Source organism: Neopsephotus bourkii, unplaced genomic scaffold (genome assembly GCF_033783945.1).
Source record: "Neopsephotus bourkii isolate Nb327-2 ecotype Australia unplaced genomic scaffold, CSIRO-AGI_Nbou_v1 NB_1493, whole genome shotgun sequence".
In the NCBI taxonomy this organism is placed as follows: Eukaryota; Metazoa; Chordata; class Aves; order Psittaciformes; family Psittacidae; genus Neopsephotus; species Neopsephotus bourkii.
The window spans coordinates 5,600,704-5,625,588 of record NW_026901969.1 but is presented as its reverse complement, the minus strand read 5'-3'; the positions used below and the strand labels follow the sequence as shown (position 1 = coordinate 5,625,588).

At 38.4% G+C, this 24,885-nt stretch overlaps 1 protein-coding gene across 11 annotated transcripts in view; it reads left to right on the top strand.

Moving 5' to 3' along the window:
- NAV3 (neuron navigator 3) overlaps positions 1-24,885 on the top strand; it is a 547,859-nt gene that overhangs the window by 413,976 nt on the left and 108,998 nt on the right. For 10 of the 11 annotated variants that reach the window (XM_061369391.1, XM_061369392.1, XM_061369388.1 and 7 more), the window contains 3 exons: positions 8,574-8,689; positions 22,482-22,590; positions 23,924-24,307. In XM_061369391.1, coding sequence (XP_061225375.1) covers positions 8,574-8,689; positions 22,482-22,590; positions 23,924-24,307 — 609 coding nt within the window. Of the gene's footprint in view, positions 1-8,573; positions 8,690-15,898; positions 17,254-22,481; positions 22,591-23,923; positions 24,308-24,885 lie in introns of those variants that run through there. The other variant, XM_061369396.1, reaches the window with a different exon arrangement.

The window sequence follows — 24,885 nt, the reverse complement described above, 5'->3', positions numbered from 1 at the left end:
AAAAGCAGTTCAGAAAATCTTATAGGAGGGGGAAAAGGCATAATATAGCTTATATTTATTCTAATATGCAGTGGGTAGCCTGTGGAATTTCAATTAAATGTATCACTGAATGTGCTTAATATGCATGTTTATAACTATCTGGAACAACCTCAGTGATACAGATGATTTGCAGTGTGGTACATAGGATGGCCTACATATGTGTTAGGGTGCATATAAAATGAGAGAGAAAAGGCAGCTATGCTTTGCTTTTTTATGGATGTGCTATCTAATGGCAATTTTGCAGCATATTGATGCCATTTCATTGCACGATGGAGATACCTCATCTTTCTTTTAAGCTGCATCACGAAGCAAAACGTAGTTTGAATTTTAAAGGGTGATAGAACATGCATCTTCCAGTAAAATTTGGTATTAATAATCATCTCTTTGCTTCAAACAAACAGCAAAGGAGACTGTATTTGAAGTTAAATCTCTCAGATGAAATAAAATCCTCAGAGCCAAGGTCTGATCTCAGAATGCCAGAAACCCAGATTAATAGACCGACTCTGATGAGGTTTCTTCATGTGCATCTCTGTAACAGAGCAGAATCTGACCCAAAAATACACAGTAACTACGTTTCTTACAACTCTCAAGGGCTTTGTAATACTACACAATGATTTCATAGAAGGATATAAATATAACCAAGGATAAAATATCAACATTTCCAAAGTCAGCATATTTATTTTTGTGGACATATGGCAAGTAGAAATGCGCATGAAGCGGGGATATTGTATTTACATTTTGTAGCTTCTAAACATAACTGTTTTCTGAACAGTCACCGCAGTTTATGCACGAAATTTTCAGGTGTGCTTGTTAGCTGCTAGATGAGCTTTATAGATCAATGAGTTAATAAGCAACCGTTACCATTTAGACTAACAGGGGTTTTTACAGCTGGAAGGAATATCTAGGCTCCATGACTTTGTACTGCAGTTCTTGTAAAAACTGTCTGTATAATATAGTGAAAATAAAGTGCATTTTATCCAGTATCCTGTGGAATATTGCAATATACTGCACTATACTACTGATCAGTTTAGGCTGTTAACACAAGGATAAGTAAGCTAGTGCTTTTTCTTTGTTCCGGTACCTGCAGATATCATGTATTTTGCAATGTTTGATTGATTATTACCCTAGAGGATATTACTGTAGATTTGTGAGTAAAATATTCCAAAGAATTGTTTTGAGGCTGCCATATATTTGGCTTAAACAGGGAATCCAATGCTATAATAACTATGAACACTCATGTTTTCAAGGAATTGTCTGTTTTTATTAATATACAGTACATAGGAAATACTGTTTTGCTAGGAGGCTCTGAAATGATATATTGCACTGTTCAGCTTTGCACTCTTGGTGCTTTGTCCTGTCTGATATCACATCATATTTTTATGCCTCTTAAACACCATGGCATGAAAATTTCTATGGGATTGTTACTTCTCTTCAAAGATCAGCAGCAACAGTCAGAGTTGCATTTGAGGTAATCTAAATGGGTATAACTTAAATTCTTCCATCTTCTTCAGCAAGTAATTATTTATTTTCAAATGCAGTTGTGAATGTGTTATTTATAGTCCCTTATGTGTCCCCCCTGAAGTTGACTGCAGGGTCCAAGAGATATAAGACTGAATTAGATGTAATTTAATTAGCTGCCAGAAAGCTTGATAAAAGAGATACAGCAGGAAAAAAACCAACAAAAAGAAAGGTGAAAGAGACTATGTAATTGTTTAAAGTATACCAGCCACTACTTTAAGTTACACATTCTTCTATGTAGAAAGAATTGGAGGAAGATAGAAATTGTGCCACCTGCCAGAATCCCTTAGACATGTATTGAAATGGGCCATAGAATTTTCTTCTTAGTGGTACTTAAATTTCAGATGGAGAAGAGTAACACCAAAGTTTAGTGCTTTCTAGGTTACAGAGAAAATAGGAAAACAAAAGGCATTGGTGAAAATAAAAAAAGAAATCTGAATCTTTCCCCTAAAATCTTAGCAAAAGAATAGCAGGTTAATTGCTCAGTATTTGAAGTTCTTAGCTTTCCTACACATTGCTCAAAAATGTAATATAACCCATAGTTCCCAACATTTTCTTGCATATAGGAGAACTTGTTGTATGCAATCGTTTCTTTATGTTTTGTGAGCCAAATTGTATATGTTTGCATTATTTCCATAAATTGGGAAATGTAACTAATAGTTGTAGGAGTAACATGCATGACCTCACTCCATAGAGCAAATCCTTAGCTGATGTAAATCATCATAACCCTACACAAAGTATGTGATATGTTGGCAATCAACATTGGCCATAAATTTGCTTAAAAACTAAATAAATATTTCATCCAGAGAACGTTGAATTGTAACTGAACACATGTAATGCAGTTTGGTTTTATTGACTCCTTCAGTAACCACTGTAGGAGCTTAGTGAGTCTCTTTTTCATGGTTGGAATATAGAATCTGAAGTGCATAAATCCCAGGCACTGTGATGCTCAGGAATTGCTTATTTTCTGAAGTGCTGAGAGTATAGAAACTGCTACAGAAAATTAGCTGACCACTCATGATCCTGAGCTGCACTTCAGTGTTGTGCTTTGCTTAAATTTCAGTTCTTCAGCTAAATTTGTAGCTTAAAGACAGCAACATCTGGAAGAAGTTTCAGTACTGTCTGAATTGAGACTTTGCAGAAGTACTCTTTCAGTGTCAATGCTGGGCTGCAACAGCCAGTTTGGCACTCCTTTTGTCCCAAAGAATAAGAAACTGATTGCTTCAGCTACCTAACAAGTTGTTGTAGACAAAATAAGGCCAGTCTCTCCTCTGTAATATAGGGTGAAAGGTTAGGAGGTAACAGATGCAAATTATAGGAGGGGAGATGCTGATTAAAAGTTAGAAAAAATATTTTTACCTTGGGGCTGGTGAATTACTGGAGCAGGCTTTCCAGAGGTGTGCAAACTCTGTCCTTGGACATGCTCGAGACCCAAACAAACAAGCCCTGAAGAACTTAATATGACCAGACCTGCTTTGAGCAGGTCATTGGACCAGACGGCATCTAGAAGATCTTTGATCTAAATTACTTTATGATCCTATGAGGCCTAAAGTGTTCACTAGATAGAGGCAGGGAAAGGAAATACCAGTATAATAAATAAGTTACCACATATTAAAATCATATTCCTATCTCCTTTCTTATATGGTGATTGAAACAATTCTATTAGTAGACTATAGCTTCAAGGGTGCACAGGAAGTGCAGAGTGTTGACAGATGGGAAGGAGGATATAATCTCGTTGCACCTCTGGAGGCACAATGAAATTCAATTCCAGATGCCTGTTCAGGACTCTTTCGTACTGGCTTAGGGAAAAAAATAAAATACTATTCACGGATCCTGCTAACACAGCATCTTCAGGATTTTTTGGAGCCATATTTATGTCCAATTTTAGTGTCTAGAAGGTACTTCTGGTTACTGATTTTGGAGTTTAAATTTTTATTGAAAGATACTCTATTAGTTAATTGTGTTAATAGATTCTGCTGCTGAAGATACTGCAACACTTTCTTTAAAAATGTGATGTTTCAAAGTTACACTGCAGTGCTTTATTGATGTCTGTTATTTACATTACTGTATTTTAGTATTATTATTTGTTTTATTTTATGTAAAAATAAAACAAATCACCACCAAAATTTTGCACTCATAGGTACTGCTGAACATTGCCACTCACCAGTTTTATTTGTAACAAAAGCAGTGTTTAGAAAAATCCTCCCATTTTCTCAGGCTTGATTGATTTTCAAGTAATTGTGCAAGACAAGTATCCAGTGTAGAAGTGTTGGCTTAAGAGATGGAAAGAAGGATAATAAGTGAAGAAATTGTGCTGAACACATACTTGATAAATGCAGAGTTAAAACACTAGCTTGAGAATTCAATTGCATGTTGTTTATGATCTGAAGTTATTCTTTTAAATTGCCATATGGACAAGTATGGCCCTATTCCTATTACTAAATAAGTAGTAAAATGCAGGATAAAGGACCAGAAAAGAATATTCTGTTCATTCTTCTGTCAGTGGCAACCATATTTAACCTTTCATAAACCAGTTAAGTTTTATTTTAAACTAGTTAATCCCCACTACTCCAATGGGAAAGTTTGTCCAGAAACTCATTTCATGGTTAGAAGTGGCTGAAAACTCACATGATGAGATTGTATCCATTTATTACTTTCTTAAGATTGTCCTGTAACTTACAAAGTTGTTTTTCCTCTTTTCAATTGCTCTTTTTAAACAGGTGAGGGAATAATCCCATCGCCTTCCTTCTGTTTTGCAAGCCTAAACCAAAACATCTCATTTCTTTCAGAAGAGCTGCTTCTTCCCTATAAGCAATGCAGTAACCTTTCCCTACAGCTGTTCCCATTTTAACTCGCATGTCTTTAACATGGGTGATCAAAGTGCTCATATTGCAGATGTGGTCCTGCCAGTCTGTTACACTGACAGTGATACACATTCAAGACAGCTGCACCTCAGAGAGATGTTGGAAGAAAAACCCCAGCATATTCATCTGATATCTTTTGGAACATTAAGTAAATCCAAAACAAATCTTTGATGTTATCTGTGTTTATCAAAGGTTGGCTATTTCCTAAGAGACAGGAAATGACTGACTGCATTAAAGACAGCTTATTAAGTAGTGTTCCAAATTCTGTTCTTAATTACTCCTGTACAGCCTCATTTTAATCAAATTGAATGAGTTTGTGCAGGTGTGATTAAGAGCAGGATTTGTCCCATTAAGTGTGTTTGATGCGCTTACAAAGAGGTAGCATGTAACTCAGTGGGATAGGGATAAATATATTCACTGATTGCCATGATTAAAATGGAAAACAAATTGTCCTGTTTTCATGATGGTTGCCTAAATTAACCTGTGCTGCAGATGCACAGCACTGAAAGAAATATCAATGGTTGTCTTGAGTAAACTGAAATTCTTTTCACTTTCCTTGGTATCAAAAGAAATGCAATAATTTATTTTTTTAAAGACAGTGGGCTGTGAATGAGTATAGATGGCCATTCATTAAGGACAACATGTGAGGCTAATGGGAAGATCTTTTAATTTACTGTTTGCTTGCCTTGAGTTTAATCCATGCTGTAGTCCTGTAGAGCTCTCTTGAGTCATTCATAGGACACCTGAGCTTCCTTGTTCCTCAAGAGCTGAGGCTCCTGCATGATTTTCCTTGGAAATTTTTCACCCCTAGTCAGTCCTCAACCCATGTGGGCTAAGTTTGACTCCAGAAAAAAAGCAGTGCCTAGGTCATCATGCACCAAACGGCAGGGCTGCTATAGAAGTGCTGGATCTGGCAACGCAGTGAAGACTTGATGGGAGAAGAGTTACTGAAGACAGCTCTATCCCCAGATTCCTCCTTAGGATACCCCCATCATGGCTGCCCAAGGACTGGGCAGGTGCCATGTGGTCCATTGCTTCCACGATAAATAACTCAAGTAAGCAGAACTTAAACTGCTGCAGAATTGATAGCCCTCTGTGGGATTTCTGTTGTTGCCTCAGATAACTAAAATCATTGATATATTTTTACCAAATTAAATATAAAAATGCTGAATTAAGTCAGCACAGCAGTTTCTTTGTTATTCGTTCTGATAGCAAGCCACATTTATTTTAAATTATATTTAAACTTTCAAGTAAGATAAAATGGACATTTCATGCTTCTTAGATCTGTTATTTCAGGCTGCCTATAAATTTAAGAAAACCACATCATATTTACATTTGGTTTGTGTTTCCATGGGTTTTTTTTTTCTACAAATTAAATCAAACATTTTTAAATTATTAGTGTTATATGATCTTTGCTATTCAGTACTTTACTTTGAGGCTTAGATTCTAATATCATTTTATGTCCCAGAACCTGGATTTAGTGCTGTAATTAATGACACTGATCAGATTCTAAAATTTGGAATGGAAATCTTTGCAAGTATCTCTTCTCACAGTATGTTTTAACTTATCTTCCTGGTTATAACTGCATCAGGCTTTTTGAAAAGTAAAAAACCAACAAAACACTAAAGAACAAAAATGTGCTTTAATTGGTGTTCGGTATATCTCTAAAAGCTTTGATATGACCAGGGCGAGAAACATTGTGAAAAAGTGATAACTTTTATTCCTTGTTTTTTAAAGTGAACAGATTCATTCATCATGCTGAAGGTTACTTAGTTGCTTTAACTCACTCATTACTTGTTTGTACTCTTGGTGGGAGATCCATTCCTTTTAAGATGAGTATCTCTGTTCCCTTACAGTCAATAATGAGTTATGTATTCATCTGCAACAACTTTATCAGCAATAGTCATTGCCAGAGGACAATCTAGATCATTGAATTTTATGTTACCTGTCCACGTTCACTAGATGAAGGATCCATGCAAATATTGGGTATAGGTGAGCGATGGGAGTCCAGACCACTTCATCCTTTTCTGATGATAGATGTCCAAATAAACAGGATTGGATCCCTTCTTAGAAGACTTCTTTCTTAGAAGACTTATATATAAGGCTCTTGGTCATTCAGGGAGAGGTTTACACCACCCTCCTAGCTTGATGCAGCGACTGATGGCTGATATACAATCAGGAATGCAATGCCATAGGGTCAGAAAAACAGGCAGAAAGGATCTCTCTTTGTTTCTAACCAGAGATAGAATCATGTAAACTCCTTATATATTTTGTGGAGAATGCTAGAAATACTTGAACTGCACACACCTAGCTGGTGCTTTTCCTACAAAACTGAAAGCAGCCTACTCTTTTCCAGTGTTCCTCTTAAAAACCAGCTTCAACCCCAATGACTTCATGATTTGGGTTTAACAAAAAAAGTGCAGACCAATTACCTCTACCATTGTTAAAAGTGCCTTTTTTCTGAGATGTGTTTTTAGGTTGATAGTTTGCCGTGGACTGATCCAGCTCTAAGTCTCAGCACTAAACCCAGACTGGAGGACTCATGAACACTCATGGCCTCTGAAAGTGGCTTTCAGTTAAAGTAGACATACACCTCATTCATTCTGATAATTTGAAACAATATGGGAAAGCAGGCTGGACTGTGGAATTTCAGTGTATGTTCGTTGCAAAGGGATAGAGTAGGCTTTTTGTCACTTAAGACACTGTGCTCAAGCACCAAATGTAGAATTATGTTCAAGGTCAGTTGAACATATTTAACCTTGCAACACCTGCTCTGCTCGTGTTTCCAAAGTTTTACAGAGAGAAATAGTAGATGAGAACCTAAAATAGTTTTTTATAGAGTGGTTGTTCATTTCCAGCATCCTAAAACTACAGTAGTTATTAAGGATGACACTGCATCAGATCAGACATCCATCTACATTTCCGTTTCTCTTTTAAGTGAGTCAAATTATTCTAATCAAAGGATTCCACCACAACAGTACTTGTGCCATTGTACTTATGTCTGCTCCCCCAGTTACTGTATGAATTACTGAAAAAATCCATTCAGTAGGTTACTTGGAAGAAAATGTTAATTGGAAGGTTATTTCATAAAATAAGTTGCTATAAATTTATTTTGAGGGATGAGTCACTGTTTTTATTAGTTATATTTATAAAATACACATTCATCACAGAGTTAAATATTTGTGTTTAGAGTACAGTTGGGAACACTTTATGGTAAATTTTGAGAATTGAGTTATAAATGCAACATTTTAAAATTAAGATATAAATATTTCACTAGTCTTAAGAAATCCAAAAATCGAGTGTGTTGTTCGTGTCAGGAAAGCTGGATGAACTTAAACTCCAAGTGAAGAATTTTTCCATTTTATTTCAAAAAGTGGCTAATATATCTTTACATGTTTTCTTTCACTGTATACAGATATGGTACATGCTGCTATTTAATGGCATCATAGTTCAATAGTTCTTGTGCAAAACAGATGCTACAGCAGTTCCTTAAGAAGAGAATAATTGTGATCTATTTTGTATTATAATCCACACGTTTGTGTATTTCTTGCTATTAATCATTATGCAGCAGCAAATAACTGTATCCAGCAAAGGGTACCCATTATAATTTATCAATGATATCCACAGAATTATACCATCAAAGAAAACATAGGCTATTTGTTAGCAAGTTAATGGAAAAACTTGTATTATCACATTTCCACAGAGTTATATAAGGGGCATTATCAAAAGAAGCTGCACATAGATTTAAATATCTAGGCCAGATTTCCATTCCAGCCTTGAATAAGCTTCTTCCCACATGGCCTTTCTCACTTAATATTTCAGCAATTACAAGTTTTCATTTCCCTTATATATGTGACAATCAATTTAAATGGATTCTACTTATATCCGATTGACTCTCTTGCAGAGAACATGTGAGGAAACAAAATGGCTCCAAATTTCTCAGCATTAATTGTGTGGTTTCTGAAAAGGCACAGAAAGAGTGCCCAGCTGCTTGCAAATTTTTGTTGCTGGAGTCAGCTATCACAGTAAGAATGTGATGTTCATGGTATTTTCAGCATACAGTGATACAATACTAGATGGAGGGGAAAATAACATTTGTTTCCATTAATACATAAATGATAGACAATAATCAGTCTTTTTCCTTAATTACAGAACTCTCTCAGAAAATGACAGTACCTCTTTACCGCCTGCTGACTCCTGCACCAGTCCTACTAAAATGGATTTGTCGTTCAGTAAGACTGCCAAACAGTGCCTAGAGGAGATATCTGGTGAGTAACAATAAGTCAGGAGAAGCCTGTTAACTTCTTTATTTACAGCTGTTTCTTACCAAGAGCTTTGCAATGGGTCAAAATAATACTTCTGACCTCTATTCATGAGTGGTATTAAATATGCAGAAAATTTGGGTCATACACAGTGCTTCAAATGCATAATTCTCTTACCTGAAATGGCTCCTTTTGTTCAGATACCCTCTTCATCATTTTGAAGAAACTGGTCTGTCATGAGTTTCAAATCATAATGAGTTTCAAATCATTATTGTTTTTTAGTCATACTGAATGTTCCAAGAGGAATATATTATTTAATATATTCACCAATGATTTAGATGAGGGAGTTGAGTGTACTATCAGCAAGTTTGCTGATGACACTAAGCTGGGAGGAGTGGCTGACACACCAGAAGGCTGTGCTGCCATCCAGAGAGACCTGGACAGGCTGGAGGGTTGGGCGGGGAAATAACTTGATGGAATATAACAAGGGAAGGTGTAGAGTCCTGCATCTGGGCAGGAACAACCCCAGGTTCCAGTATAGGTTGGGGAACGACCTGTTAGAGAGCAGTGTAGGGGAGAGGGTCCTGGGGGTCCTGGTGGACGACAGGGTGACCATAAGCCGACACTGTGCCCTTGTGGCAAGAAGGCCAATGCCATCCTGGGGTGTATTAGAAGGGGGGTGGTTAGTAGGTCGAGAGAGGTTCTCCTCCCCCTCTATTCTGCCTTGGTGAGACCTCATCTAGAATATTTTGTCCAGTTCTGGGCCCCTCAGTTCAAGAAGGACAGGGACCTGCTGAAGAGAGTCCAGCGCAGGGCTACTAAGATGATTAAGGGAGCGGAGAATCTCCCTTATGAGGAAAGACTGAGGGAGCTGGGTCTCTATAGTTTGAGAAGAGGAGATTGAGGTGTGACATTATTAGTGTATATAAATATATAAAGGGGGAGTGTCACGAGGATGGAGCCAGGCTCTTCTCAGTGGTAAACAGTGATAGGACAAGGGGCAATGGATACAAACTGGAACACAAGAGGTTCCACTTAAACTTGAGAAGAAGCTTCTTCTCAGTGAGGGTGACAGAACACTGGAACAGGCTGCCCCGGGGGGTTGTGGAGTCTCCTTCTCTGGAGACATTCAAAACCCGCCTGGACATGTTCCTGTGTAACCTTATCTAGGTGTTCCTGCTCTGGCAGGGGGATTGGACTAGATGATCTTTTGAGGTCCCTTCCAATCTCTAGCATACTGTGATACTGTGAGGAGCAATGGAAAGTAGATACCAGAATGTTTGAGACTGCTGCATTTAAGATCATCAAATTTAATTGTAATATCAGAACTGAGACATAACTTGCAAAGATATATTTTGCTTCTATAAATGAATCTATATTCAGAAAATGAGCAAATCCTTACATTGTACCTAAATTTAAGCTACTGCTAGACCTAAGCTGCTAAAGATTGTGTTCTGGAATCCCTTGTAAACCTGAAGTAAAGTCCCTATATTAGGTTACAAATGGTAGGGGATTTTTTTTTTTTTTTATTTACCCATATTGGTACAATTCCTTTGAAGTCAATAGAGACATAATGATTTACATCAGCCCAGGATCTGGTCGTAACTCTGCCTATGGATGCAAAAAGCAAAGTGTGTCACAGCTGACTTTCTCATCAGGACAGCAGGGTTGTGTGGGAGTACTTTCAAAGGGACTTGCTACCAGAGCTGTTTTATTGGGGCTTGGGGTTTTGTTTTAGTGTTGTTTTGTTGTTTCTGGTTGTGGGTATTTTTTATGAACATCTTACTGTTATTTGCATTTTTACAAGAATAAAAGGTGAAATCCTGTCCTACATGATTCACCTGTATTTTTGCCCTTTTACTCCAAATTTTTAACATTCAAATGAATTTATAATGAGTTGTGTGGTTCTTCTTACACAGGATATAATTCACTTAAAGCACTGATCTGACACATCAGTCTAAAATTATCTCCACCAGAAGGGAAATCAGATGCCCAACTTTTGTGGGACTGTCTTGGCATTTAGCTGACTCATACTGAAATTGAAGTTTTGTCCTGGTTTGTCTCAGTCCCTTTGAAAGTTTTCTAAGTCTAGCATTCCTTAATTGCTCAGCCAGCTTTTGTGAGAAATATGTCACCCTGAAACGCGTGAACATGCGTTCCCTGGAGGCGACACATGCCATTAATGTAAAAAAATATTTTTAATTAATCCAGAAAAAAGACTCATTGGTCTTGCATATAGAAAGACTATAATTAAAACACTTATTCAAATCAAAAGATGATCCATGGAACTATCCACAGAGATGCTGAAAAATAACAGATTGATTCAGTACCTGCTGAAATGATCAAACAGGATATCATGTCATCTGGCCTTTACTGTTCTGAACAGAAAAGGAACAGCATCAAAAAGAAGAAAACGGCATAAAGGGCACTGGACATCAGAGAGATTTCTAATCTGATTACTGAGACTCTGGCATTAGCAGTTGACTGATAGAACAGGCAACAAAGCAGAACCATTGGAAAAATGTGGTCTGTGGTTTGTTGTTTAGAGAGGAAAACACGTGTCACCCATAATTAGCTGTTAGCAGAAGAAAAGAATTAATGGATCAAGTATTACAATTGTGAATAAGTAATTGTTTGCATTGGTGAGCCATCACCAAGTCACTGCTGATTCTGTCACTGGTGAGCCTGCATGAAAAAAAACTTAGGTGGTGGCTGTTCAGGAGAGTATTCCATGATGGATTAGCTACAAGAAAGAACAAATACATTCTATTACTTAGAAGCATCTTCATTCTACTGTGCCCAAGGGATTATACCAGTAGCAGCAAGGAGATATGCAAGGGTTACTTCTTTGATTGGGTCACATGTATTTAGGGTGTTAAGAAATTCATCCAGCGTTCCTTTTGCTTTGATACTGTCTTTTTCCTGAAATCTTTCACTGCTGCTGTGGATGGGCAACATTTTTATATTATCTTGAGTTTCTTTTGCACCTTGGTAACCAAACACACTAGCACAATATATTGATATAGAGTAAGGATCAATAAGGATAATGCAAGGGACTAAGCATTTGTGGAAACCACTAAATCTTACAGGAGTGCATTCATAAAGTGCTGTTGCACCATTATTGTGTTTCTGCTTCATTACTCTTTATTATTTTTACAGGCCAAATATTTACAACTAAAGCTACCAAGCTCAAGACTAAGGTATCTTAGCCCATGTCATTGTATAAATTGTTTCTCTACTTTCCGAATATTTACTCACTCATCTTTGATATTGTCTCTTGACTGAAGTTTACTGCTCCCATAGCCAGCCACACAGATCATATCAAGGCTTCTAAGGCATCCCACAGTATAGGCAAAACTTGGATGCAGAAAGAGTAATTTTAAAAAGATTTGGAAGTGGCTGGTCACACACCATTCTCCTTGAGTGATTCAGGATACCAAACCCAAGCTGATTTCTTTGCTTTGGTGGACAGTCATGCCTCTGTTTTCTGTGCCTAGCAAGACAGTTCACTCCCCTTTGCTACTGCCTCAGCATTGGTGATGGGGAAGTAGGCAGGTAAAACTAGAATCTGTAGGAGTAGTTTCCAGCTGTCTTCTGCTCTGTTTTCCTCCCTGTTTCTAAGAGAGACGATTACCTTTAAAACCTCTCCTGTCTTCCTGCTCAGAGCTAGTGAAAGGAGGGGGCAAACTCAGAGTGCAAACCTCTTGTTTCCTGTCCACTACTCTGCAAATGATCACTTGGTGAGGGGAGAGTGAGATGGTGTAGCTGGGATGGACCCAGAAATGCAGCCCTGGTAAACTGAGCAACCTCTTTATTTTTAGCTTCTCCCCATAAATCTGCTGTCATGGGTAATTTTCCTCTTGGTAGAGCTACTGTAAATCTGGGTTTCTTCACTGTTCCTCTGTCTCTGCTGGGAATTTGTTCCAGATGTAATCTGAAGTGCTTCAGACTTTTATTTCCTACACTTTATTTTTTTTCTCTGAATGTTCCAAAGCTCAGCCAGAGCAATCCCAGATGTTTTCATGGTGCACGTGCAGATCAGCAGTACAGCACAAGCACAATAGTTGTAAGGCTTCCTGCACACCTTGGATCCCCTCTGCATGTATGGTACACATGCTGAATGAGTCCCACTTTCAGGCACAAGTCACCTGCTCAGCAGTTTTGGTGTGTTCTGAATACAGTAGACTCATGGCACATGTGGCATACAGATGTGTAGACTTCTGTCCAGGAAATCCCAGACAGAAATTTAGGAGTCCTATTCTGTAGTCATGTATGAACACTCCTTCTTGCATGTACTTTATGTATCACTTGCCTCAACAAGACTACTCAGTATGTATGTTTCTGAAAAACTGGAGTTTAATGTTATAGACTATATATAGCTATATAGGATTTTAAAATGAGAATGAAAAGAAAGCCTACTAAAGTAATCCATGTGTTGCATGGTATGACTAAGAACAAGTTGTTCAGACTTCTTACCTAGTATTTCTACTTGCAGTAGCTGTGACATTTATTAGTCTCTGCTCAAGTTTATTGGAGAAAGATGCCACTGTGTTAATTATTTAATGAACCATTGTAAACTGTACTTGTCAGTAACTACAAAGTATTATTTTATGAAATCAGTGATAGCATTTGCCTTTAACAAGTATTTACGTGTTCAAAGAGCTTAACAGAAAGTGTTTGATTAAATAATTATTCATGAATTTACAAATATTGACTAATTATAAAAAATCTGAGTGATGAAGCAGAAATTAAAGTAATTTAAAGTGTTACAGGTCAATATCAGTAGCAGCACTAGTATAAAAACATTCCTTTTTCAAGATTGTATGTTTACTGTGCTGAATGTTTTGCTCACTGAAATAAAAAGTTAATAGGTTTGGAAATAGCTTACAACTTCATTTTTTTAGGTAAGTTTAGCTGAAGAGGTTCATAATCTTGTGCATTTCCAGGTCTATTACATAATTCATCTGTAAGGCTCCAAACTATTCACTGATACTTCAAAGAAAGTCTTTTCTAAGAACTAAATTTGCCCTTGATTATTAGGTCTTAAAATAATCTAATAACTCTTTTTATGAAAGAGAGTAAAAATAAGGTAATATGTTACACTGACTGTAATGGGTTGAGGAAGTTCCCTGTGCTGTTCTTGGTTTAAACATATTCCTGCAGGGTGGGTAGATGCAACGTGAAACTACAAGGTTAGTTGGGGAATAATGCTTTGTCATGACATTTGCTCTCCTCTGGTCTCATATTTTGTCTTTTTTAGTTTAGAAAGAAGTATTTGCTTGTTGCTATATTTTATCATTTTAAAATGGAGAGATGAGTATTACAAAAGTATTTTTTAATAAATAAAACTTAAAATTCTTCACATTACAATTTTATGTATTTTCAAATGACACCCTGCAGAGAATGTGGTAAAGCAGAAGGATAAATGCACTGTTCTTCCTGCAGAACGCTTGGTTCCAATATGTTCATAAGTATCTGCTGTATCTGAAGATAATCACAATGCCCTGTCTGCCAAGTAAGACAATGGAGTTAATGGGAGAAAAGTTCATATAACCTTGTAATTAAGTGCTGTAGTCAAGTGTTTGTACACATGAAGGCTGAATAGAGGTTGTGAGATCAGTTTCAGTACCTCCATATCCCAGCATTCGACTCATTGTGTTTTAAAGTATGTGCGTCGTGGTCTGAAATTATTGCCCTTCCTATTAATTCAAAATGTAGCAAATGAGAATACCAATTTGAGTGTAAGTTAAGGTTTTAAAACCATTGAGTGGGAAAAGAGTGAGGTTGCCCTTCATTTTGCAAATTCTCTAGTGTTAGGACAGCTCTATGAAGCCATTCTAACAACTTCAGCAGCTTCCTCAGCCTTTCTGGGCATGCTGTTATAGCCACATGGTGCCAGAGCATGAGGGTAGTACTGGAGCTCTGAATCCTCAACCGAGACCATGTCAGCATCCATACCAGTGTGCCGGGATCTTAAGGCAGGCACTTGCATGTGCGTGAAAGCTTTTTAAGGGCCCATATGCCACTGCAACTGGCAGACCCTGGGAGTAAACACAACAGTCTTCCAGTTTGTTTCTGTGCTGAAGAAGTGGCAGACATTTAATATTTGGGATGATTTCGTACTTGGGCTGACAGAGCATACTTCTTGTATCCTCTGACTTTGTGAACTAGGTGGGAAGGGGAGTGGTATCTTCTCTTGTGGACCATGTCTTTCCAGGAATGTGTCAGTGATTTAATATGGAAAACCATCATTGCTTAACACTACTGAATATTTTTCTAGATTGCTTCTGTGTTTATGGGGTTTACCTAGGAAAAAATGCACCTTTTCTTTAAAATGTCAAAGAAGTTTCCCCCCCCCCCCTTTCTTTTTTCTCTATCTTCAAAAAGTGTAAGCTGAGTCAGTGAAAAGCAAGAAGTACACTGAGGCTTCTATTAACATCTGTTTATTCATGCAGGCAATCTGCAGTCTGTAATTCTTAGGGTGGCATTTTTAAAGCTTACTTTCTTGTCACGGTTTCTCAGGTAGGGGTTTGAGACGAGCATATTTGCACACTGACAAAAGCAGTATATTGGTATGCAACAATGTTCATATTTGTAGATTTCTACATAATGTGTTGTGAAATTAATTCCTGCTAGACAAAAAGTTTATATCTAAAATTAGAATGAAATTCACCAATTTCTTTGTTCACCTATTATTTCTGAGGCTGCTATCTTTTTCTCTGTGAGAAAAGGTGTATTTAAATATAAGTCTTTTTTTCTCTCCCGACAATGTATTTAAAAACATTTAGAATTGGTGAACTTAGTTCAGACTTGATGCTGTGTTGGTTTAAAAAAAAAAAAAAAGAAAAATTACCATTCCATTAATAGGTTTTCTTAAAAGATTGTGAAACAATGATTTTATTAGAGCTTTTTAATTCCATGCTAGCCTCTGAATCTCACAGAGCTGCAAACAAGATATATGTATTTTAAGAAGAAAGAAGGAAATTAAGTGTTTCCTTTTATAGATCACCTTACTGGTTAGGTACTGTTATGTTCCGATTTTTAGCTTCTTTATGATTTTAAATTATATTTTCTTTAATTAGAGCAGAAATTGCAAGACTGAAGGTCCATTTGCAAATCTGCTTTAGCGTCCTGCCCTGGGAGCAGCAGTGATAGGGAAGAAATAGTTTGTCATCCTTACCTTTTGGGGAGAAAAATAGGATTTGACTGTGAGCTAGGTCTGTTACTGTAGCATCCCACTCAGGTGAAGCTGTGTCTCGAAACCTGTGGCACTGTAAACTGAGCAGAGGCTTCTGTGTCTCCGGCTTAATTCACCAGGATGTTTGCTGCCATGGCAGCCAGCAGCATTCACTGCAGTAGCAGAGAAGAGTCATATATCTGGGAATGCAGGTTGAATACTAAAATGTAAGGAGGCTTGTGCAGAGCTTTGCTTCGGTGGTTAATTTTGGCTCTTTATTGAGCTCTGACGTGGAGGCTGTACTTGCAGTTCTGTGTCAGCCCATCTAAAGTGAAGAGCCGTGCACTGGGATCAGTCATGATCTGGTGAGAGGAGGGGGGAAAGCCTGAGACAGCACTTGTGCCTACTTTGGATTTCAGAAAGCAGCAGCTGTAGAGAGAGATGCAGGCCCACCGCTCCGATGAGACTGGTGATTGGATGGAGAGGGGAAAACACAGTTGGCTTTTGGGATTACTTCTTTGCTGGAGCAGAGTGTTTGATCAACTCTCTTCTGCTTGAGAGAAATCTAAGTGAAAATGACTGTAAGTACTGCAGATTAATGTGACGGGAGAGAAGTGGCTTAGCAGAGACGGCAGTGTAATTTTAAAGAAAATGACTGTGCCTGTCTAGTCATTTCCAGTACGTACAATGCATGTTTGAGCTGTGCTTTTCATTGCAAGTGCAAGTATATGCTACCAGGGATGTGCAGCGTGCAGTGCTGGAGGGATCACATCCCAGACCTTTCCAGAGAATTGAACTACTGTCCATCTCAGAAATATGAACTCTAACTGAGGTGAAGCCCCAGCTGGAAAGATGCAGCGATCTGCTGAACTGTCAGTGTTTAAAGGCAAGGAGGTTAGAAGAGGGTGTGTTCGTCTTCAGAAGCAGAAGTCTCTAACTAATCTCACGCTCATCAGCGAAGGGGAGAAGAGGCGATACTCATACAGGGAGAACTGGTTTGGAAACGCCTCCAAGTCCAGCCAGAGTTACCATCAACAGGAGGCAGAAGCTGGGTGCACAGGCTCCCTTTCCAGGGCACTCTCGCGGTCAGTGCACTCTCTCTGCCACTCCAGCCTCACAGCACCCCAAGCATTTCAGGCGATAGGACCTGTTGGAAGCAGGACGTCTAGGAGATCCTCAGACCGGCATACAGATGGAGATTTTGAGATTGACAATGAGGATGGGGGAAAATCAGATGATGAAAATGCATCCTGCCCATCCCATTTCCCCAGCAGGAACTGGGCAGAGGAGGAGGAGGAAGGCTGCTTGCGTGAAGGGACTGCACATCTGGATGAAGATGTCATAATAACAATGCTGGGGGACCTAGAACAGGTCCTTTATACTGATATTTTAGGTAAGTTAACTTCGGCTTGACATCATGAAGGGCAGGAGGAGACCCAAGTGTTAGCACGTATCTACATGGAGCACATTTTTTATCTTGACAGTGATTTCATGAGACAGAACTGTTTTTATTTGCGACAGTATGCAAAAAATAGGGGCCACCCATTTCTTCCTTGTTTGCTTACTCTAAAGACTATTAAATGAAGACAAATGTTTAAGTCACTTTTGATGGGTATATGGGCAGGAGCATACTGTGAATAATTGAGCATAGTTTGCTTAGCTGTTTGAAAAAATAAGTTGTAACATTTAAGAGCTATTAGTTTACTCATAAATATTTTAATGACATTTGTTCTCGTTAATTTAAAATCAAAATCTTGAATCCAAGGATTGGTTTGGATAGAAAATGTCTTGGCCTACCTACAGACTGTTTCTCTGTTCTTGCTTCCCCCTTCCCACCCCGCTGGTAATTTTACCCCTATATGTGGAATTATGAGTGTCAGGGTTTCATTTTAGTTTAAAAATCCGGTTTTCCTACATCAGTTCATGCCACTGAGTATCTGAAGGCCACAGCCATAGGTGCTTCAAAAGGCTCCTGTGTTACTGGCTTTACTTTTCATCTTTCATCCCTTTTCATGAGTGCTCAAAGTGTTCATTTCCAAAGCTTTGTTCTTCAGCCAGCCAAATGGTTTAAGTGGCTGCTTGCTTTTCCAAGGTTTTATAGCATGTGTCTAGCCTGGAGCCTCCTTTGCTGGTGGATATGTTAGCCCTGATTATGTTTAAACATTCAGGATAAATTTTTTGCTATGTAATGTAAAAAGCTGTCATCTCAAAATAACAAAGAAACAAGAATTCTCTTTTTATGCATGCCTTTTATTATTGAACTGTACCAGCATGCTAAAAGGGGCTTCTCCTAGAGATTAGAGGCTTGTTAGCAAAGGAAGTTGAGCTCTCCAGCTGCCCCTGCTCCTCTTCAGCTGTGTGTAAGCCTCAGTTTCCCCCACCTGCAGAGTAAAACTGGTACTTTCCTTTGTGAATGGAGTTAATATCTGAGAATTAATATCTCCAGCTTCTCTGGAGAGCTGCTTATTATTTGTAAATCTTTTTATTAAAATCTAACAATTAATGGAATTATAATTCTCCCATTTATCTGCTTTGGGCTGTAATTACATGTGGAAAAGTACTGAAATTATTATGAATGGTATTATTAAATGTGCAATTATGGCTGAGCTTCAGAAATGTGAGTGTAAAAGTTTAACAAAGGTATTTAGTGATTTCTGTAAAATATTTATTTTGGTTTCCTGTGTAAGTATCTCACACAATGGGAGAAGTTAATGTGTTCTCTAAAAAAATTATTGAGGGAACCTGCAATGGTTTACTGTTTATAGGCAATAATTTGGGGACGATCTTTTGGAATATTCATTTTTAGCATAAGTGATGAAGCTACAAGTGATTCGAGCAGATTGTATTTCCTGGGGGTCAGTAAAATACTTGCATCAGACTTTCTTGTAAGAGGAACAGGATTTTGACAGAAAGTGTCAGGGTACGCTGTTTTAGTCTTATCCCAGTTCCTCCATGTAGGAAACAGAATGGTTCTTCTTGAGTCTACAGACCAGAATAGCTTGAGAGAACAAGCCAGGGAGCATTTCTGGTATGTTAGGTCACTCAAATATGAATAGACCTCTATGATGGCAGTGGGCCATAGTAATAAGCAACAAGGTGCCTCAGAGAGTCTGGGCTCCCTTTGGACCCATACAGTGTGTCCAGATCCTGCTGTGATAAGCACTGTAGTGTCTTGTCTAGGAGGCACAGTATAGCTAACTTTCAGAAAAAAAACTCATTCGTCATCACAGTGGTCCTCTGCACAGGAAGCATGATGTAGCTGGGGAGCCACAATGCTGACCTGAAAATCTAGGTAATGTTAGATGCAAGTTAGGTCTCAGGATCTTGCTCACAGTGCAGAAAATTTCTCAATCAGAGCATTCAGCTGTTTATGCTTTCTGACTTGTTCATCCATGGTATAGGTGAGTCCAGTGATACAGCCTTAAGGATGGAAAGAAAAAAGAGCAATTATTTTTAAGACAATAATTACAGTTATGAGGATTTTGTGTGTTGTATTATGTAATAAGTTATGATCATCAACCTCCACTTGTAGCTTCTTTTAGGAAAAAAAAAAAAAAAGAGGTGGAAAGGTTTTGAAATTATCCGTTGTGCCACTGAAGATCAAAAGAGATTAAACCTCAAACTTTTCACCTCTCCAGGATAGAATAGCAACACTTCTTATGTTATAATTTGTCTGAAAATAAAATATTTGTAAAAACATACTTGGGCAGTTTGCCATATATATGTACCTTTTTTTTTTTTTTTTTGAATTGCAATTATACCTTAAGGCTTTGTTATGCTATTTACTGTATAATATATATTAAAAAAGACAGTTGCTGTCATTTTTACTGCAAGAATTCCCAGTGTTAACATTCAGCAAAGGACAAATGACAAGGATAAACAAAGAAGGAAAAGGGCAAAGGCAGGGCACATATGAGTTATATTCAGTTCCTCAAATAAATATAAAGACAAAGTATTGTTCTGCATTTAATTCTGCCTGCTTACATCCTGGAATTTGTCTTTCTGTGTATAGAAGAAAATTATACCAACAAGCTACTCTTTCACCTCTGGTTTGAAGCAGGGCAGGTAACGTACAGGTCATGGGTCTTTCCCATATAGGTATTGTAGCAGGAATAGAATGTGTTCCTAGAAGTGAATTTGAGTGCATTTGGCAGAAGGAGGGTGGGTGTAAAGGGGCAGTAGGGGAAGCAAAGAGCAGTGACAGTGAGAAAGTTAGTGCATATAGGCAACTGCCCGGGAACTGTCTGGGCTTTCAACAGCAGGTTCAGGACTTTATGGTCTCCATCTTAGCCTTGACACGAGCTGTTTTTCCTCACAGGAATCTCCAGGATGGTGCAGAAACCTCTGCAAACAGTACCTGGGATCCATGGTTACTTTGATTAGCCTGTATGCCCATGCCTTGCCTCCACCCTGTCAGGTGTTGAGCACACTGTCAGTTCCATGGTGCCAACCAGAGGTTTAGGGACTATTATATCATTAAATCACTGAAGAATGTAATTGGAATAATAAAACAAACAATCAAACAGCAGTTCCTGAAGGACTGTTTGGCTGCAGCAAAGAGGACAGCAGACAGCCAGAGCAGAGTAGATGGGAAAACCTCAAACACTGCGAAAGCTAGCTTGACACAGACACAACTGCTGGGTCCATTGGCTAGTACGATGCATCATTTACCTATCAGGGAAGAAATAAAGGTATATGGAATGTATCTAGAGTAATTTCTTTTCATTTAATGCCAGGAGCTGGGATTTTTTGTTAACTGCCTGCGGAATGTTTGGTCAATAGGAGTGGGACTACTAGAAGGGGGTACAGTAGCAACTCTGTCCATGAGCTCAAAGGCTTCATCCTTTTGTCAAAACACAGAATTAAGGGGCTTAAGTAAATCATTGCTCAAATATAATTTGCTTCTGGGTGTTATCCCTTATATTGAAATAAATGTTACTGTATATGTTAACCCAATGCTTTCTGTAAACCAATGTTAAACCCATACTTGTAGTTCTGCTGCAAGTCAACCTGTTTCCTGTGCCTTCAAACAGATATTGTATTGAGATCTTCTACTGTACCAGAATGTTTTCAATAGGACTTCTTTTTGGTTTTGCTTTACTGCTCCAGAACGCTTTGTTAAATATAAAATTTTCATTGTTTCTGGACCCACGTTGAATATTCCCCAGTTCTCTGTCCTGTGCAACTTCTCTTGAAAGCTCTACGCTAATGTCTCCTCTTTCCCTTTTTCACAATTCATATACCCTGCAAAGGATATCATCCTCATTTTATGTTTTTTCCCTCCTCAAACATCTATCTGGGTTTTGGGGTTTTTTTCAACTTAGATGGCATACCATGCTTTTCATCAGAGAAATCACCACTGTTGAATTTATATCTTGTATAAATTCACACAAAAACCTGGGAGGAGGAAGGGTGGCAACAGAATAAGAAATACAGCAACACTCTGCTTGTGTTTTTTACAATTTACAAATAGGGAATATTATAATCTGTCTGGTATTTTGACTCTGCTTGCACTTCTGATCTTGTTTTTTTGTGTGATTTTGAGTTTAAATTCACCAGAGTGTAAAATGTATTCAAAGATGAAACAGTTTCCTGATGTCATGAGGGTTACAAAATTAGATTAAAAGCTCGTTCTGGATGAGAATATTGAAATTTAGAGTTAAATATTAAAGATAATTTAAGTGGTTGCACAATATAATTCTTGATGGTAACATTTCCAGAATGAGAAGTAAAATTGACTGAAGGTGAAGTATGACATGAAATTTATCATTAATAGAGTCACGACTTCTGGAGCTTGCTTTGAGGCTTATTATATTTTCCTTTTGTAACATGTGATACGTAACTTTTTTGGTTTTTCTTCTTGGGGATGGGATGGTATGTTAATCATCTGAAGTAAATATTATTCATGATGTTCCAGGTGAAGTTCTGCAGGCTTCACTATTCAAGATACCAGTCTAGCTTTTTGCAGTGGATCCCTGAAGGCTCTTAAAATCCATAGTTGTATAAACGACACATGTGCTTAAAGGGTTCAGGTTTTTATCCCATGAGGAACACTTGTTGTTTTTTTATATATATAAAAAATGAATTATCTCCCCCTTCAGGAAATCATTAAAGTTCAGGAAAGATGCTTTATTAAGTGCCTGACTTAAACAGTACTTTCAAATAGCCTGGATGTTAAGCGCATACTGAAGAGTTGCAACAGTCATCACAATTCTTTCCAGACACAGATTTACTGTGGCTTTTTTCTCTACAAAGTCATGTAAAATGTCAAGGAGAAAAAAAGGGATATGTAATGTATCAAGTGGTCTGGGCCTCCATTGTGCCTTTGTTACAGAGGCTAAAATCCCAACATTGTAAATCTGATTTCATTAATAGATTTGGGCCCTAATAGGGATACTTCACCAGGACTCTTCAGTGGGTTTTTACATACCACATGTTATTTATAAGCATATATGTGTTTTATTTCTGAAAGGATGAGTTTTATTCTTTAAAAGATTTAAGGGACAGACCAATTTACAATCATATGTCTGTATTCTCAGCTGTGTATTCATTTGTGCACTTTATCCAACCTTATAACTCATGTGTGCTAAAAATTGTCCTGGTTTTGCTCTTTTCTCCCAGGGGAAGACCCTGAAACAAGAAGAATGAGAACTGTAAAGAATATAGCAGACCTGAGACAGAATTTGGAAGAAACTATGTCCAGCCTTAGAGGGACACAGATAAGCCACAGGTATACTGGTTTTGTGTTGATTATTCTTGGACTGTGGAACAGTATTACTAGTTGCTGAATGAATTAGAGACTTGCAAGGGAAAATTAATCATGGCACTAACCATACTGTTTGCTAAACTGCCTCAACAACTTAAATGTGTCTAAATATATTTTACTGACAAAGTATCTTATGCAGTCATTCATAAAGATGGTTATTGTTTCATATACATCTTCTTAGAAGCCTATACAATTTATTTTAGGTTATTTTATAAATAATGATTATAGAATCAGAATTCTTTAGGTTAAAAAATACCCTTAAGATCATCAAGTCCAACTGATAACCCAACACTGCCAATCCACCACTAAACTGTGTATCTCAGTGCCACATCTACATATCTTTAGAATACCTCCAGGGATGGTAACTCAAACAGTTCCCCGGACAGCCTGTTCCAGTGCTCGACAGCCCTTTTGGAGAAGAAATATGTCCTAATATCCCGTCTAAACCTCCCCTGGTGCAACTTAATGCATTTCCTCTTGTCCTAATAATTACTGCTTGGGAGAAGAGACTGACACCCACTTCTCTCCATCCTCCTTTCAGGTAGCTGTAAAGAGCAATATGGTCTCCCCTGAGGCTCCTTTTCTCCAGCTTAAAGAACCCCAATTCCCTCAGCCGTTCCTCATAAGACTTGTTCTCTAGACCCTTCACCACCTTCATTGTCTTTCTCTGGACCTACTCCAGCACCTCAATGTCTTTCTTGTAGTGAAAGTCCCAAAAATGAACACAGTATTTGAGGTGCAGCCTCACCAGTGCCAAGTACATAGGGACAAACACTTCCATACTCCTGCTGTACACACTGTTTCTCGTACAAGCCAGGATACTGTTGGCCTTCTTGCCTGCCTGGCACAGGCTGTTTCATGTTCAGCTGTCAGCCAGCACCTTTTCCACCAAGCAGCTTTCCATCCACTTTTCCCCAAGCCTGTGGCATTGCATGGGGTTGTTGTCACCCAAGTGCAAGACCCAGCACTGAGCCTTGTTGAATCTCATACAACTGGCCTCAGACCATCAATACAGCCTGCCCAATCCCTCTGCAGAACCTTCCTAACTTCCCACCTAACTTGGTGTCATCTACAAACTTACTGAGGGTGCAGTCAATCCCCTCATCCAGATCACTGGTAAAGATGTTAAACAGAATTGCTCCAGTACTGAAGGGCATACACAAAAACTTGTGTGCACATGGAGAAACACACACAGAACTCTTTTAAAAAACACATACATTATTTCAGCCATTGCTTTTCCTTGTTTCTCAGGAGCAGAGAAAGCACAGTTCACTGACTGCTCCATTTTGTTTGGCAGCACATTGGAGACAACTTTTGACAGCACTGTGACAACTGAGGTGAATGGGAGAAGCATACCAAGCTTGACAAGCCGGTCCACCCCGATGACTTGGAGGCTAGGGCAGGCCAGTCCTCGGCTGCAGGCAGGAGATGCCCCGTCCTTGGGTGCTGGTTATCCTCGCAGCAGCACGAGTCGCTTCATACACACAGACCCTTCTCGATTTATGTACACTACCCCGCTTCGCCGGGCAGCTGTTTCTCGCCTTGGAAATATCTCACAGATTGACATGAGTGAGAAAGGAAGTGGTGATTTGGACATGTCCTCTGAAGTTGATGTCGGTGGCTACATGAGTGATGGGGACATTCTTGGGAAAAGCCTCAGAACTGATGACATCAATAGTGGGTAAGCAGCACTTTTTCCCCCTTTGAACTGATGTGTGGTTGGCAGGTTTGAAGGATTTTTCTAAGAAATTCTGGCACAGAAATGAAAGTTGCTTTATGGTTTATGTATTATGAAAATAAACATATGAAAAAACCACAAACAAACAAAACAAAGGTAAGGCACTAAGCTACTAGTGTTGTTCTCAGCTCTTCTCCCTTAACATTAAGATGATTTTGCTGTGAACTTTAATAAGAGCACAGGTGCTTCTTATTACTGACTGGAATGTCTTAGTTACCTGGTAAGCCATCATTTTGCAGTGCTTGTCCTGGGAGGGGTTATCTTTTGTTATTTTTACGTTTTAGTTGAGATGATAGGTATGGTATGTTGCTGACAACACTGACTTTCTCTGTTTCCACTTCAGATACTGTCTAGTGTAGTCTGTGTGAAAGGCCTTTATTGCAATTTTTCGATATGCCTATCACCCGAGCTGTAGGAATATCTTTTCATAAAAGAATGCATCAGCCACTCTGCTAGCATACTCAGGAGGAAGAATGACAATTATTTTTGTGTGTTTGTTGAATCATTTGACAGGCTTTGGG